Source organism: Artemia sp. Qi Xiang Cuo, chromosome 15, assembly GCF_049724085.1.
Source record: "Artemia sp. Qi Xiang Cuo chromosome 15, ASM4972408v1, whole genome shotgun sequence".
Classification (NCBI taxonomy): domain Eukaryota; kingdom Metazoa; phylum Arthropoda; class Branchiopoda; order Anostraca; family Artemiidae; genus Artemia; species Artemia sp. Qi Xiang Cuo.
The window spans coordinates 37,452,845-37,468,974 of NC_142808.1; the positions used below are offsets into that span (position 1 = coordinate 37,452,845).

General features: G+C 37.3%; 1 protein-coding gene across 1 annotated transcript in view; it reads left to right on the plus strand.

Moving 5' to 3' along the window:
* The window catches only part of LOC148943632 (F-box/LRR-repeat protein 20), a 94,484-nt gene extending 78,646 nt beyond the window's left edge, over positions 1-15,838 (plus strand). The window contains exons 8-11 of the mRNA XM_089101023.1: positions 1,294-1,485; positions 4,085-4,186; positions 8,270-8,482; positions 15,405-15,838. Of these exons, the coding sequence (XP_088957149.1) occupies positions 1,294-1,485; positions 4,085-4,186; positions 8,270-8,482; positions 15,405-15,512 (615 nt within the window). The 3' untranslated portion in view covers positions 15,513-15,838. The remainder of the gene's footprint in view (positions 1-1,293; positions 1,486-4,084; positions 4,187-8,269; positions 8,483-15,404) is intronic.
* Positions 15,839-16,130: the final 292 nt, after the last annotated feature.

Below are 16,130 nucleotides of genomic sequence, written 5' to 3' on the forward strand. Positions count from 1 at the left end.
ATAAATAGATTTGGTAAGCAATATCTGTGTGTGTATTTCCATATACTGAATAAACGGCTAAATGGTTGAAACATGAAACATCATAGCTCTTGCTGGAGATCAAACAGGGGATTTCTTTAAGTAGGGTCAACATTAACAAGGATGTGCTGCTAGATTTGGTATTCGTCTACTTTAGTGTTTAAAAGGGTTGGATCTCCGAAAATATAAGTGGCTTTTTTGTATTACTTCGGTTTGAAGTATTTTCTAGGCTTGATGATCTTAATTCAGTTATTTCTAAATGCCTATGGGTTAAGGACTAGGATGCTCAGATTTAGCATTGACGAAAAATGCCAATTGAAGACCTGATTTGTATAATTTCTTTTTTCTAACTGATGGGTACTGTAGACTAATTAAAATAAAATAAAAGAAGAATGCTTTTCTCAACTTCCAGACATCTATCTTTCACAAGAGGGCATCTCTTGAAAACTAACCTCAAGTCTTTAAGATGGTAAAAAACAATTAAATTTTGTTTGGCTCATGTGAGTTCTAATCACAAAGAGTCAACATAATATGCATCTAAAATCTTTATTTATGGTGTAATTTAAGGATATTTAAAACTGACGATACCGATTGCGAATTTCGGCGCTCAGTAAAATTAATATAGTAGAACAGAGAGCACATGATAAGACGTCTTTTTATTCAAAGGGTACCGGGGATATCGTTGCTTGCTGAAACCGTTCTGCTAAGAACATTGAACCGTTATGCTACATAAGAATCGTTATATTATGAACCGTTATGCAAATCATGAATATAGATGGTAAACTGGGAACAAATATTGTTGATGCATTGCTTCCACCCCCCCCCCTTCCCCCACCAAAAAAACAAATGTTTAAAGTCATGAAAAAAAACCACTTATATAAAGTATCCATGGTTGGTGTTACTGAGAAAAAAACCCGCTAGGTGCCGCCCCTTGTGACTAAATTAAAGAACTTGTTAGAATTGAGAAATAATTTACTTGATGTAGTCTTAAGGAATACACGGAGCTCCTTATATTCAGGGAGATGTTATCATACCCTAAAATGCTGTCGTGACAGTTTTTAAGGAGCATGTGGAGCTTCTTAGATTCAGGGAGATGTTATCATGCCCTGTTCTGTTTATTGGAATTCTGGTATCGGAACTAGCAAGCTATATGATTTTACATGCCTTTGGGTCCTGGTATTAACAAATAGGGACTCCGATTTTAAATCCCAAAGAGTGCAAAGACAAGTGCTTAAGACCCTGTTATAGTGAGAACCTCTGTACTGTTAATTGCAGGAAATAACGGATGAAGGAGTTATCCGTGTCGCAAGGTCTTGTCCTGAGCTTGCCTGTCTTGGAGTCTCTGGTTGTACTCAACTTACAGACGCATTCCTTATTGCATTGAGTCAAAACTGCCCTCAGCTAGTGACACTTGAAATGGCAAAATGTTCTCAAGTTACGGACAGTGGTTTCCAAGCTTTAACAAGGGTGAGTTAAACTGATTTAGGTAGATTAATAGTTTTCAGGAGAATCTGGTGTCGAACACAGCCAAAAGTAAATAGTTTTGACCAGATTTTTGCTATGTTGAATTATTCCTGCAATTAAGTAATTCTTTACTAAGTAATTACTTCCTGTAAGAAGTAATTCTTTAGCTTCCGGAGGCATCTGTTTGGCACGTACGCAGCCTCTGGATATTTCTCAAAGGAAGAGTGTTTTACTTTCTGTTCAGAGACGCTTTGGGAATATATTTTCTAAAAGACTTATTACTGCTAGACACTAAACATTGAGGCTAAAGGCCCACACTTGGTTTTCTTATCGAAGGGGGGGGGGAGGGGGTTAGGGTAGGTTTAATAGGGACAAGAGTTAAATATGAGGGAAATACTGTTCCTTAATATGGCAACTCGATTCTGCGTGTTGTTTGTGTTTTGTATTTAGTATATTAGTAGATTTAGTATATTGCATTTTTTCCTTTGTATTCTTTTTTCTCTCCTGTTTTTTTCCTGGCCATGGAGTCTCGCGAGGGAGGCTTTGTTGAAGTTGATTTTTTGTGTTGTGAATTCATTGATATTAATTTGTATTGCAATATTATTTTGATATAGAAATACAATAATATATTGTTTCCAAGTGGAAACCTCAGAAGTCTGCCTACTAGAGAACGCCAAATATCAGGGGTCTCACATTCATTATGATTTCGTAGAGCTGCAGGGGAAAAATGTCTTTTCCCTACACGTCTAGACGAAAGGTGTTCATGTACTCATATATAGGAAAACTCATGTTGAAGACTCGTGAATTAACTGCACACGGACTATCTTTTTATCTCTTAGTGGAGAGAACCAAACCTCGGGCTCATAACCCCGGACATAACAAGACAACATGTTTTCCCAAAACATCTCGGATAAAATTGCTTACATGCGCGTATATAGGAATAATGGCAATGAAGATCTTGACTTAACTGCAAAAGGGTTATTTCCTACTCGAGGGAACCAAATGTCAGGGGCTCGTATCTTTGGCCAGAATGTGGGATTATATTTTCCTTACATTTATCAGGGAAAAGCGTTTATATACACACATTTAGAAAAGCTTACGTTGAAGACTCATGACTTTACTGCACAAAGGCTATCAGAAAATGACGTGTGCAACAAAGAAAAGAAAGGATATAATAAATGAAAAATAAAATCAAATAGTTGAGAAAAAAGAGGATTTTTTCAGCCAGTAGCAAAATATGAAGACGAAAAACAAGCAAATATTTCGACAAGGACCTCTGCCATGTCGTCCTCAGTGCTCATAAAAACAAAAACAAAATCGAAGAAGAGAAATATGAAATATGAAAGACAATCTACCAATTGGAAATTCCCTCAATAATAATGCTGCTAAAAAATGGCCTTGTTTAAGGGTGTGGTTTACCTGCATTAGCAGAGCTTGAGGAGAAAAAACCACATACGACAGGATTCGAATAAGATAAAAAAAAAAAAAAGTTTTTTTAACTGAAAGTAAGGGGCGACATTAAAACTCAAAACGTACAGAAATTATTACGTGTATGAAAAGTGTTGCCCCCTCCACAACTCCTCGCTCTCTACGCTAAAGTTTTTTATTTTTTAAAAAAAAAAATAGAGTTCTTAGAAAGTCAAACTTTAGCGTAAAGAAAGAGCGTGGGAGGGGGCCTAGTTGCCCTCCATTTTTTTGGTCACTTAAAAGGGCACTAGAACTTTTCATTTTCATTCCAATGAGCCCTCCCACGATATTCTAGGACCATTGGGTCGATACGATCACCCCTGGGAAAAAAAAACAAATAAACAGGCATCCGTGATCTTTCTTCTGGCAAAAAATGGAAAATTCCACATTTTTGTAGATAGGAGCTTGAAACCTCTACAGTAGGGTTCTCTTATACGCTGAATCTGATGCTGTGATTTTCATTAAGGTTCTATAACTTTTAGGGGGTCTTTTCCCCTTTTTCGAAAATTAGCCAAATTTTCTCAGGCGCGTAACTTTTGATTAGTAATACTGAATTTGATGAAGCTTATATATTTGAAATCAGCATTAAAATCTGATTCTTTTGATGTATCTATTGATATCAAAATTCCGTTTTTTATAGTTTCGGTTACCATTGAACCGGGTCGCTCCTTACTGACAGTTCGTTACCACGAACTGTTTGATACTTTGGGGTTACCAGCCGCTTTGCTGTGGATTATTATATGGCTTGTCGTTCTTTGTCGGCTCCTGAGAAACCTTATCGATTTTATATTTTTTTTTAGGGGGGGGGGGGGGAGGGATGGGTTTTAACTACTGACGTGACTGGTCGCAATGGAATTTTGAAGACTGGTGGCAAATCCTAAACTAGCTCATGGCATCGCAAACCAAAGGCATTACAAAGGAAACAATTCTGCGCAGCCAGACAAAGAACAAGTTTTTTGTTGTTTTTTTTTTAACATTAATTGTTCAAGAAGGTTTCTCAGGATAGGGATGTTCTATAAAGATAATAGCTAATTGCCATTTATGAGCAAGAATATTTCTATTGCTTTTGAGCTTGTAAGCGTGTTTTTTTGGTTTTTGAATTAATTATTTTTTATAGGGTTGTCGTATTTTTTAGGGCTGTCGTCTTATTGAGAGATTGGATCTGGAGGAGTGCGTTCAACTTACTGACGCAACTTTGTCATACTTGTCTACTGGCTGTCCAAGGCTTGAAAAATTGGTAATTTTTCTTTTCTTCTTCTTTAACGATTTCGTTGTAGTTAGGTTTATGGCTCTTACACACTCTGCCGTGAAACTATTCACACTAGCATAACTTAAAATTTATTTTATATAAATTTAAAAAAAAATTGATTAGCTTTTCCTAGATCACGCTTGATCAGAACTCGAATCTCTATCTCCGTTTTATATTTTTAATTTTCGATACGTTTTCGGGTGATGATTGTGATGATCTCAGACGATAATTTTAATAGTTTTATAGATTGTTACGTCAGCTTTGTTTGAAAGAACTTGTTTAAGTGTGGATATTTTTATTTGATGTACTGCAACTTAGCCACTTTGCATAGAAAATTACGTACGTAGTGTCAAAGCCGCTTAAGCCTCTCCTTTAGCTTGGCATGAAAACTGCTTAAGCCTCTCTCTTGGCGTAGTATGAAAACCGCTTATTCTTTGTTATCCCTCTCTCTCTTTCTCTCTCTCTCTCTCTATATCTCTCTCTATCTCTCTCTATCTCTCTCTCTATATGTCTCTCTCTTTCTCTTTCTCCCTCTCTCACCCATCTCTCTCTCCCTTTATCTCTTCGAAATTGTAGTTAATTTTTTGTTGTCGTTCCTTTAGAGCGATAAATGTTTCCAGTCGTTCTAGAACCCCGCCCATAGCTTGAAACACTTAGCAACCAAATTCAGAGAATGTGCAATGCTGCCAACTTCTTCCAGTGTCACCTCTTATATGGTATTATTTGAAAAAAACTACGTTTTCTAAAGAGTTAAAGAGGCTGAGTCACAAGTTCGAACCTTAAAACGTACAGGGATTAGGAGGTACATTTGGGGGGCTGCCGCCCCCCAAACCCCCGCTTCCGTATATGAAAGGGACTGTGCCCTCCTCAACGCCTCGCTCTTTACGCTAAAGTTTGACTTTCTGACAACTCTTTTTTTTAAACAATAAAAACAATAAAATAAAAGGAGTGATCGGATTGAGCTGAAATTTCGAGGATAAGCTCCCGGGCCCTAGGAAAGCTTAACTTCTAAATTTCAGCCCAATCGGACAACGTTAAAGGGGGGCTGTGGTCGGAGGGTCGAAACTTCCAGCCCACTTTTACCCATGAAGAAAAAGTCGGAGAGGGGTGAAATTTCGCACGTTTCTTAGTTGGAGCTGGAGCTACAAAATGCAATCACCGCTGTCTCTCTGCGACCATTAGGACCGGAAATTACTTAACATTGTGGTGGGTCGCCTCTTTAAAGAGGCACAAGTGTGCCTCCTTGATAAGGTAGCACATTTTACGAATGCTACAAGATAATTGCACATTTTGACCAAAAATGTGCTTAAGGTAGATTTTTCAAAATGCATTTTCGAAAAACACGCTGATTTTGTAATCTCAATTCACAACTACCTGAAAAAGGCACCCATGTGGCAAAACTAATCCATTTTCTTCTCGTTCTTAATATTTGGATTGTTATGGAGACGCCTTCTTATAATCTCCTCACCGGAATCAAACTGGATCTTGACACAGCTGAGATTGAACTCCAGGTCCTGAATTACCAAGCAGAGATTAATCCACTGTGTCACCAAGATGCCACTTATCCCTTCTGTGTCCTTTTTATTGGTCCTCAATGGGGGCGTGTAAGAAGGAACATTTTCCACTAATGTTGTGGGCTTTACCACAGCTTTAGCCACGACGGCTTCTATTCAATACCATTTTTCGTGGAAAAAAAATAATTCTTTTTGTCGTTTTTTCCAGTAGCATGATCTTCTGTTTACAGGTGCTTCACAGTTTCTTCCAATGGCTGAACCGGTAATACATGCATAACTCTATTAGACAAGGTGTTTTGCACGCAAGCTTTCTTTAGTAGAGTCTAGTGACTCTAAACAACCCAGATTCAGTTAGTTAGAGTCTACCCAATTTGTTGGACAAATGCGTCGTATAATGTTTTTGACAAGTCTGATGTATGCCCCTATCTTTTATTTTTATAAGTTTGTTCAAGCTGAGCTCGAAGAATGTCTGACTTGACTAATAATTCCACCAATTGTATGTTATAAGGTAATCCAAAGATCCACTGCAAGAAGTATAAGACCTCGATCGACCCAACATTATATAAAACTAATAATTCTTCTTAAAATGCCATCTTCTAAAGTTTGGCCTAAGAGAATTCTTTTTATCTAGCTTGTCGGAATGTCCTCTTTTGGGACACCTAGTAAAGAGCAAACTATCTTCCATTTATCATTGTTGTCCTTTTTTCCCAGCCACTTCATATAAACTTTCTAATATTTCACAGTAAACTACTTTTTTGGCAGCACAGATATTATTCATAGTGGTGCAATCACCGTACACAAATCTGTTAGCAACGAAGGAGCAAAGCGGTGAATAGATAAGCCCTCATATTTTCAAGCCTGTGTACTAGATTTGTTGCTGCTCCCCTCCCTTCCTCATGTAGACATAATGCATAGGATATAGGGCTGACCCCTTAAATTACAGATATGAGCAGACTAGAGTCTTAAGGATGCATTACTAAAAAATGACTTGAACTCACATCATAAATATCGACGAAGACCACACTCTCTTTTCATCATAAGTATGTATTATAAATACTTATTATTTATGTTAAAAAAAAAATCCCTATTGCTCTACTTATTATTTATGATGGAAATGCAGTCTGGTCTTCGTCGCTATTTATGATTTGAGTTCAAGTCATTTTTAGTAATGCATCCTTAAAACACTAGTCTGTTCATATCTATAATTTAAGGGATCAGCCCTATATCCGTTGCATAATGTGTGCATGAGGGGGGGGGGAGCAGCAACAAATCTAGCACACAGAGTCGAAAATATAAGGGCCTCTCTATTCACATTTTATTTAAATAATAACATTAACTATTCTAAATATTTTGAAAGGTAATGGATTAATAACACACTTGCAGTGATGCACGAACACACGATTTTTTTTTCGGGAGGGGGATATTGCATAAGAAATTCGAGTGTATATTTTCAATAAGAAATGTGCAGAAATTCGGGACAATTTATGCTTTACTCCTTCTCTTGGGAACGTCCTTGCTTGCACCTACCGACTGGAAATATTTTTTGCCCTCTTAACTCCTAATATTACAGTACTGTAACTCCAAAAATTTTTATATTTGTCCGATAATTCGCCTCATTTTTTCAATTTTCTAAAATTTGGATCCCCCTTTGAAATTAATTTCTGACTATTTTCAGTAAAGAATTTGAGGTTTTAACATTTTGTTTTTTGTGTTTTAACTTCAAAAGAGAAAGTTTTTAATAAGTTGGAAGGTTGTTTTTGGACATAACAGTATTTTGTTATGAGCCTTGACTGTAATTGCACTTAAGGTAGCTTTAGAGTTCTTATAATATACATAAAATTGATGAAAGGCTTGAGAGCCATGGCTATTTAAAGTAAAGACAGATAGTCTCTATGAGAGGGAAAGCTGGCATAACTTTTCTGAGTTGTATAAATGAAGATTCTTTTCACTTCTTGATTATCACGTCTGTCATTCATCCTAGGGCAGAAGTAAGGTAGATAGGTATACAGTAATAGCCTATCAGTTCTCTGAGCCATTTGAAGGCAATTGGAACCTAGAAATGATTCAGTGATTGATGACCGACCATGCCCACAGGACCTGCAGGCCAGTGGGTGATTTAGATTGTTCATAGTGTATGAGCTTTGCCCACTTGGAAAGGCCACTGGAATTGCAATGGGGGTGAGAAATGTGTTTGGGCTGACTCATGACGGACTCTGTCCACTAGACTTGTAGGCAAAACGGGGGACTGAGATGTTTTTAAACACTTTGAGTGTTGCCTAGTGGAAAAGCCCAGCAGAATCGCAGTGGGACGAGCAAGATTCGCCTAAACTTGCCTGAACTGTTTCACTATGAAGACAAATTCAGGGACTTGCATAATTTTTTGGAATTATAATTATTAATTTTTTTTAGTTAATTTTTTTGGCTAGCTACACGTTATTCTGTTGTTTGGAAAAGATTATTTAATGAATGTTTTTGTCCACGATAGTTTCAATATCCTTTTTTTTCTTTTTGTTCAAATTAAATTATCATTCGCTGAATATATTATTATCTTGTTTAGAGCTTATCTCACTGTGAACTTATATCAGATGATGGAATCCGGATACTTGGTTCTTCTGCTTGTGCCTCTGAGCGTTTGACTGTTCTAGAGGTTGATAACTGCCCACTTTTAACTGACAGTGGTTTGGAACATTTGGCATTTTGCCACAGTCTTCAACGCATTGAGTTATATGACTGCCAACTAATTACTCGGACTGGAATTCGAAGGCTAAGAGTAAGTAGTGCTATAATCAAATCTCTTAGAAACTTATGAAATAGTTATAGGTTTTGTAATGGAAAAAAGGCTCCCTTTTTCAAACGAGCTAGATTTCGGAATAACCGAATTATGAGCTTTTAAGGTGGAGTGGGCTATCCTTCAACCTCATTTTTGGTGTAAGAACACAGCCGAGGCTGCGTAACCTTGCTCCTGCTCATTAATTTAACCAGAAAACTTACAAGCAGGAATGCATAAGTGCCTTATCCTTTAGTGTTTGAATTTGTATTTATAATGCATCTGCATTTGTTATGTTATATTTGTTAAATGAACCTTTTCTCATCTTTTGAAGTTTTTTAGTCAGTGAAATTTTGACGAATTTCATGGACGAACTCTTGTGTTATACCTTTGTTAAATTATCATGATTTTATTTAACAAATTTGTTGTCTCCTTTTTTCTAGTTTTTGGTCAGTTTTTAATATTTTTGATGTTGACTTGAATTTGTCGATTTGACTTATCAGTATTTGAGATAGTCAATATTTAAAAATAGATTTTATTATGCATTTTATAATTCACCGAAGGCTATATGTAAAGGAATTTTAACCAACGATACGGATTGTTTAAGTCAGTAAATAAAGATAAATTAAACGAATAGCTAATTAGTACCATTTAATGATATTAATCGTAATGATTAAGTGAAAAGATTAATTGGAATGTTTCGTTTTCAATTTAATCGTTTTGACCTACCCTTGTTAGGAGTTTTGGAAACTCGTATTTTAAGAGGTAGGAAACATGAAATTAGGTGATATAGGATTTACTTACCCAGGCAGGAAAGATGGGGTGAATAGGCGGGGAGTAGGGCTCATGAAGAATAAGGAAGCTACTAAGTCTTGTTTTGGTTTTGAAGTTATAAATAATATAATACTAGTAGCTCATCTTACGACCACAAATAGCAAGGCATCAGTCACATTAGTGTATGCCCTTGTAGAACCGACAGATGGAGACGGTAGTGACTGAGATAAATTTTACTTAAAGTTACAGGAATAAATAGACAGGATCCCAGGTAAAATAGGTTATTGTTTACTGACTTAGATCTTCTCATACCTAGAGGGACATAAGGCAGCAACAGTATACTTCCAGTTCAGGCGATCTTGTGCCAGGGACCAGAGCTTATTAACGGTAGGTTTAAGACTTGCTGCCTCTTTCTCCAGTGACCGACCTACAGTGTTGCGCTGTCTTCTCCTTCTTCGAAGACCGGATGGGGTCTAACGCCATATATCGAGTGTGAGACGTCCTTCATTCATGTGGACCGTGTGCTCCCAGTATCTGGATCGCCTTATTCTGATCTCGTTGGTCACAAATAGCTGTTCAATACTTGTCCTTATCTGGGCATTCGTCACTCTGTCGGTCCAGTGGATTGCAGTGGTTTTACGTAGGCAATTGCTTTCGAAGCTATGTAATTGTTTATGTGCATTCTTTGAAAGGCTCCACGACTCGCATCCATACATAAGTACATAGAGCACATTATCCCAAATAGTATTGAGTTTGAGCTTCCGGGAGTAGTTTCTGGATTTCCAAACTATACTCTGCTGATAAAAAGCTGCACCTGCTTACGCTATACTCATCATGACTGTTCTGTTACATTTCCCATCTTAGGTCTCTGTGCTACCGAAATATTTGTTTTGTGACCTCTTCGACATAAGTACCCGTGTATTAAATGCTTTAGCAAGGTTCGTTATAACTCACCTGACATAGTTTCATTTTACCTGTAATTATTTGTAGGCTAATAGGGGCAGCTTTCGCTGCTAGTTTCATCAGCTTACGTTCGCTGCTAGCTCCATAAGCTTTCTGGCAGTGAGTAGTAAGAGCGATAATGTCAACGAACTCACAATCATGTAGTTGACATTCAGAGCCTAGTTCAATACCTCCTCTAAAGTGGTAATTTTGGATCACAAAGTCAATAAGTATTGCAAACAGCATCGGGAATAGCAAGCATCCTTGACGAACACTGGACTCGGCTTGAAACTGCTGTCACAGCCCTCTCTCTATCTGTATTGCACATACTTCTGTAATATAAAGGGCTTTAATCATATTCACAATTCTCAGAGAGATTCCATAAGTTATGAGAATTTTTCACATAGCCTCTTGGTTCACGGAATCGACAGCTTTTAGAAAGTCTATAAACACTAAAATAAGCTGCGCTTACCTTTTATTCTATTCTCCCGCCTATGCCTTAAAAGGCATAGGCCTTTTATGATGTTCGTCCCTTAATAAGGAGTCACCCTGAGCCTTTGAACAACTTGCTGGTCTTATTAAGGAATTTTAATGCCCAGCTTTGTAGAAGTAAGGATAAAATTTATCCTAGTCTAGGTAAATCTGGTGTAGGAAAAGACAATAGCGACGGTTATTGACTGCTGCAATTTTGTAGGTATATCAATGTCATTATAACCAATACAGTATTTGCATATAAACTGCCCCATAAGTTCAAATTGTGTACACATGACGGTAGGACAGCTAACATTATGGATTATGTTATTGTAAACTCAAAACTGGCATGATTGATGCAAGATACTGGAGCACATAGGAGTGCTGTTATTGATGTTAAAATTAAAGATCACCATCTAGTAGCGTCTAGACTTAATTTAAAGCTGACATTTGGGAAGAATAACTACCTTCCGGATAGCTATGACTTTGATAGACTCTAGGATGAGAATTTGATAGAAAATTTCCAGGAGCAGTTGAATAATAAACTGAAGAATTTAAAATTTGACAATGTAGAAGATGGGTGGAATAACCTTAGGAAAATAGTTTGTGAAGTCGCTGATGGTGTCTTAGGGAAGAAAGTTAGTAACGCAGCTAGGACTATTTGTGAAAATGCTTTATGTTTAACAGGCATGAGGAGGGGCTTGTTTTTAGATCATTTTAAAACAAGAGGAATGTAAAGAAAGTGGAGAAAGCATTAAAATGTGAACTAAGGAGGTGTGAAGTGGAGGTCATGGATAAAAGTGCCGAAGATCTAGAAGATGCAGCTAGACGGCATGATAGTAAAATATTGTACTTGTATGTTAATAAATTGAGAGGGAGTAGTCAATCTGGACTTGCACCAGTTAAAGATAAGAATGGGGCATTTAGTCATAAGGAAAAAGTTAAAGAAAGATTGGCCAAACATTTTGAGAACGTGATAAACCGTGATTGAGGTACAGGAAAAGATACAGAGGAGAATGAAAAAGTTCGTGACAGTACTGAAAGGATTAAAAATTAATAAGGTCCCATGTGCCTACAGTGTTGTAAATGAGTTTCTTAAATATGGGGATTATGAGGTTAGGTCTTTGAAAAAGGGGAAGTACCTAGCGATTTTACGAAAACTAATTCAACCCTTGTACAAGAAAGGTGATAAAAGCGAGTGTGAGAATTATAGAGGCATTAGCCTGGTTTTTGTTGGCAGCAAGATCAGTTAGTATGATGATACTTTTTAGACTTAGATACGCTGTAGATAAAGTTTTAAGGGGAGAACAGTGTGATTTTAGGAAGGGTAGAGGGTGCGTTGACCATATTTTCATGCTTAGATTAATAATCTAGAAGTGCCTGAGTCATCAAACACCTTTAGTCCCCGGTTTTATCATTAAGAGCAAGCGTTTGATTCAGCTGATAGAAGAGCTTTAGCGAAGGTTTTATCCTTTTATGGTGTACCAGACAAAAACATTAAAGTGTTTAGTGCTATGTACGATAATGGCATTGCTGTGTTAAAGAAGAAAATGTGGTTAGTCTGGTTTCGTATTAAATGAGGAGTTGTGTTTTATCCAATATAAATCGAGCATTGTGATGGACCTTGTCTTAGGGGACACAGCCAAGCCAATGGGAGAACACGGAATTAAATTGAGAAGTAAACCTCCTTTGATGGTTTAAATATCCTAGATGAAGGTGTTTGCAAAGTGACTGAACTTTTAGAGATTTTGCGAATTCAGGGTGCGAAAATATGTTTAAAAATTAATTTTAAGAAGACTAAGTCGCTAAGGCTATAAATAAGTGAAGATCAAAAGTTGATGTTGGGTAATGAGAAGATCGATCAAGTAGACAGCACTTACCTAGGTAGTATTATTAGTAAAGACTGATGTTGCAGTGAAGATGTTAAAAGTGGAATAGCCAAGGCTCAGGGTGTTTTTTTCACAGTTGAAACCACTTTGCAAGCATAGGAAGATAAGTGTCCAAAACAAGATTAGAATATTGGAAGCTACAATGATGACATTGGTGAAGTATGGTTCTGAACCATGTGCGCTCTGAAAAACGAAGGCAGATTTGCTAGATTTTTTTTTTCAGACAAATTTCCTTCAAATTGTTTTGGGTACCTGACTGACTGACTGTATCTCAAACAGTAGGCTTTACGAAAAGTGTGGTTCAATCTCGCTTTCTAGGGCTGTAATGAGAGAAAGGTTGAGGTGGCTAGGGCACAATCTGCAGATGAAGGATGACAGATTGTTAAAGTTGGTCCTTTTTGGCCAGCCATCTAGGGCCAAACGAAAAGCAGGTTGTCCCCGGTTGGAGTGGGAAGATGTCATAAGGAAAGATTTAAGGGAAATGGAACTTCCTCGAAGGGTGTAAAAAGGGAGGCGTTGAATAAATTGGGATGGAGAAGGACCGTGCGTAGCTGTGTTGGCGTCAGGCGGATTGGTGCTGCAGTGAGTTTTTAGTAGTAGCAGTAATAGTAGTAATCAGTAATGTTGATGTAAATACAGACACGGAGATTTGACGATGGAGTATCATTCTGTTTTCGATGGAAGTGGTTCTGACATGCCTAAACCGAAGTACGTTTGGTGGCTATTTTCGAATTTATCCTGAATGATGTTCCCTAGGACTAATTCTCCTGCGATCCCTTCTGCAGCCAAAGAATGAATGTAAATATATCAAATTTCTAAACCTATGACATTAGATTGCTGATATTTTTCTCTTTGATGAGAATACATATGGTTTAAAATTAGACGGAAAATATATGGTGTTTAGAATATTTATGGCGTTCAAATGGAGTTAACATTATGGTGTTAATATATATCGTGCTGAAATTGAGCTGCTATTATTTGAATCTTAGTAAGCAATTCGGCTGAATTTTAGTGAATATTTTCTAACCATTATCTTCACTTCGAATAAGTTCAATTCAACAAAACACTAGAGCAGATTTATCGAGAATTGAGTTGCGAGGCTGTTTACTTCGCCTTAGACCTTAGTCCATCCTGTGCCGCCAGAGGTATACAGGGGGATCCAGAAAGATAGGTCAGTCATCCTTCACGTCTACTGTTGCCCAAAGACCCTCGTACAGGGGTTTGATTATGTGGGTGCACTCCAAGTCTCTCTGGCAGGTGTGACGAACCATGTTTACCAGAAGGAGCTGGCAAATCTTAAAGAAACGTATTAGAAAGTTAAATTAAATGTCCCACTTATGCCTTTTAGGAAGAGGACCTAATCTGTACTCTTTGGGGAAAGCGTACCAAAACTATTACCATCAGAACTGAACCGGAGGAATTGTCGGGTTTCGACCAAATCTAGTCAGAAGTAATATTCTATGTGTCCTTTTTACATTTTAGAGTCAGGGAGTGATCTGACTTATGCGGGGAAGGGTGAAGAAGAGCAATTCTAATTTAGTTGTCATATTTTTGGTCATGATACTGTTTAAAAGTAGAAATGAGTATGTATTTCGTAAATTGTTTTTGTTGGATTTTAAGACGGCTACAAACATATTATCTTTTTTCTAATGGACCTTTTTCTTTTGTATAGAGGCTATATTTTTCTTCAAAAAATTACAGTTAGTACCCCCAACCTTACCCCCTTTACCTGTTCTATGGATGAAGAGTTGATTTTGGCGGCATGTAAAGGCTTGCACGGGTTAAATTGCATGTTTAGATAAGATAACATTTATTGCAGAAAATGCACTATCACAATCCACGGTTGGCCGAATTTGAAATTTGAGTCAAATGAACACTAAAAGAAACGGTTAAAAATAGGCCACAAACATATTTACGACGCAACCTACCTCTTCTCCATTTTATGGCTTATAACTTTAATTTTTATAATTATTATTATTTTTTAGCAGGAGGGAGTATAGGTTTTTACCCTTTTCAAAATTCGGCATATTTTCTTTGAATGTATTACATTTTCTCCTTGTAATCACTTAAAATGTCGAGGTCCAGCCTATTCAAGTAGAGGAAATGAGTGTGAGTAGGCTATGGAGGTATAAATCTTTAAAGAATGAGAAGGGAGCAGATAAACTGGTTTTTTTTCACATTAATATCGTACTTTTGGTTAATAAAAGTGTGCTGCCTAGTAGTTTCAAGAAGAAACTGGAAATATCAGGAAGGATTGGATGAGTAAACGGGGTAATGATTGAAGGAAAATAAAATCCCGCTGACGCCACTCCAGCTGATTCAAAATCGGACTTCAACTGCGAATTGTAACATCAGTCTCGTACCTTCACTGCCTCTAAGCTGGAGAATTGATATGGTGGCAATGACCATTTCCTACAAGTACATCAAACACCCTCCCTTCGACGACCTATCTTAACTTGTGCTGCCATTTGCAAATTTTATGCGGCAAACTTTCAGAAATACAACGTGGTCAGATTACATACAAGAGGCTATACCACGCACTGAATATATGAAGAACAACTTTGTAAAACACTGCACCTTAATATGGAATGGTCTTCCGAGGGAGGTTATCCCTGGAAACCTGTCTGTCGGTCCCTTTAAAAGGAAATTCGATAGACCACAATTCTTAGGAGAAAAATTTGGTGAATGGTCTGGTGAGTTTGGTGAAGTGTTAAGTGGTCCGGTACCATTAAAATAGTGACAAGAAATCTCTCTATTTCTTTTTCTTCTCTTTCACGATTCTTTTTTTTTTATTAAATATTGACAGTTATTTCCTAATATTATTGCCTTGTGATGCTCTTTCTTTGTAGAGCCATCTGCCAAACGTTAAAGTTCATGCCTACTTTGCACCGGTTACTCCACCCCCATCGATCGGAGGATCAAGAAGAAGATACTGTAGATGTTGTGTAATATTATGAGGAAATGAAACTGTTGTTTGAATGGTACCTAGGTAAAAGTGTCTTAAACGCTTTTTATTGCGTGTCATTTATCTGGTCTCTTTCTTAAACTAAAACCTTGCTCTTCAACGGTTGATCTAGGAACCAGCCCCGTGATCAGCTCATGGAAATCCTTACGTGGGTTAGAGATGGAATGCTGATATATTGCTTCCTGGTCATCATCTCTTGTGCGTTTCATCTGCGTTTATCGCCATGTGTGTATTAAAAGGCTTAAGACCAATGACCTAGAAGTTGATTCTAGTTTGACAGGAATTCTGTATTTAGATAACACTGTCATCAAGGCCGTATCCTGGATTTTGTTTGGTGGGGGGGAGATACTTTTGTGGAGGGGGGAGGGGGCACAAAAAAAAACGATTTACAAGATGCATCTTAAGCTTGTTTATACACATGTGTATTACTTTGTACGGGTCCGACAAATATGAAAAAAAAGAAGAGAAAATAGTTCAATATTATGCAATAGAAAATAATAAAATAAATGGAAAAGATTCTCCAGTTAACTAGACCATATTCTCTGATAAAAGACATAATATACTGGAAATCCAACGTGGATTTCCAGTTTTTGGATAATTGAAAATCCCA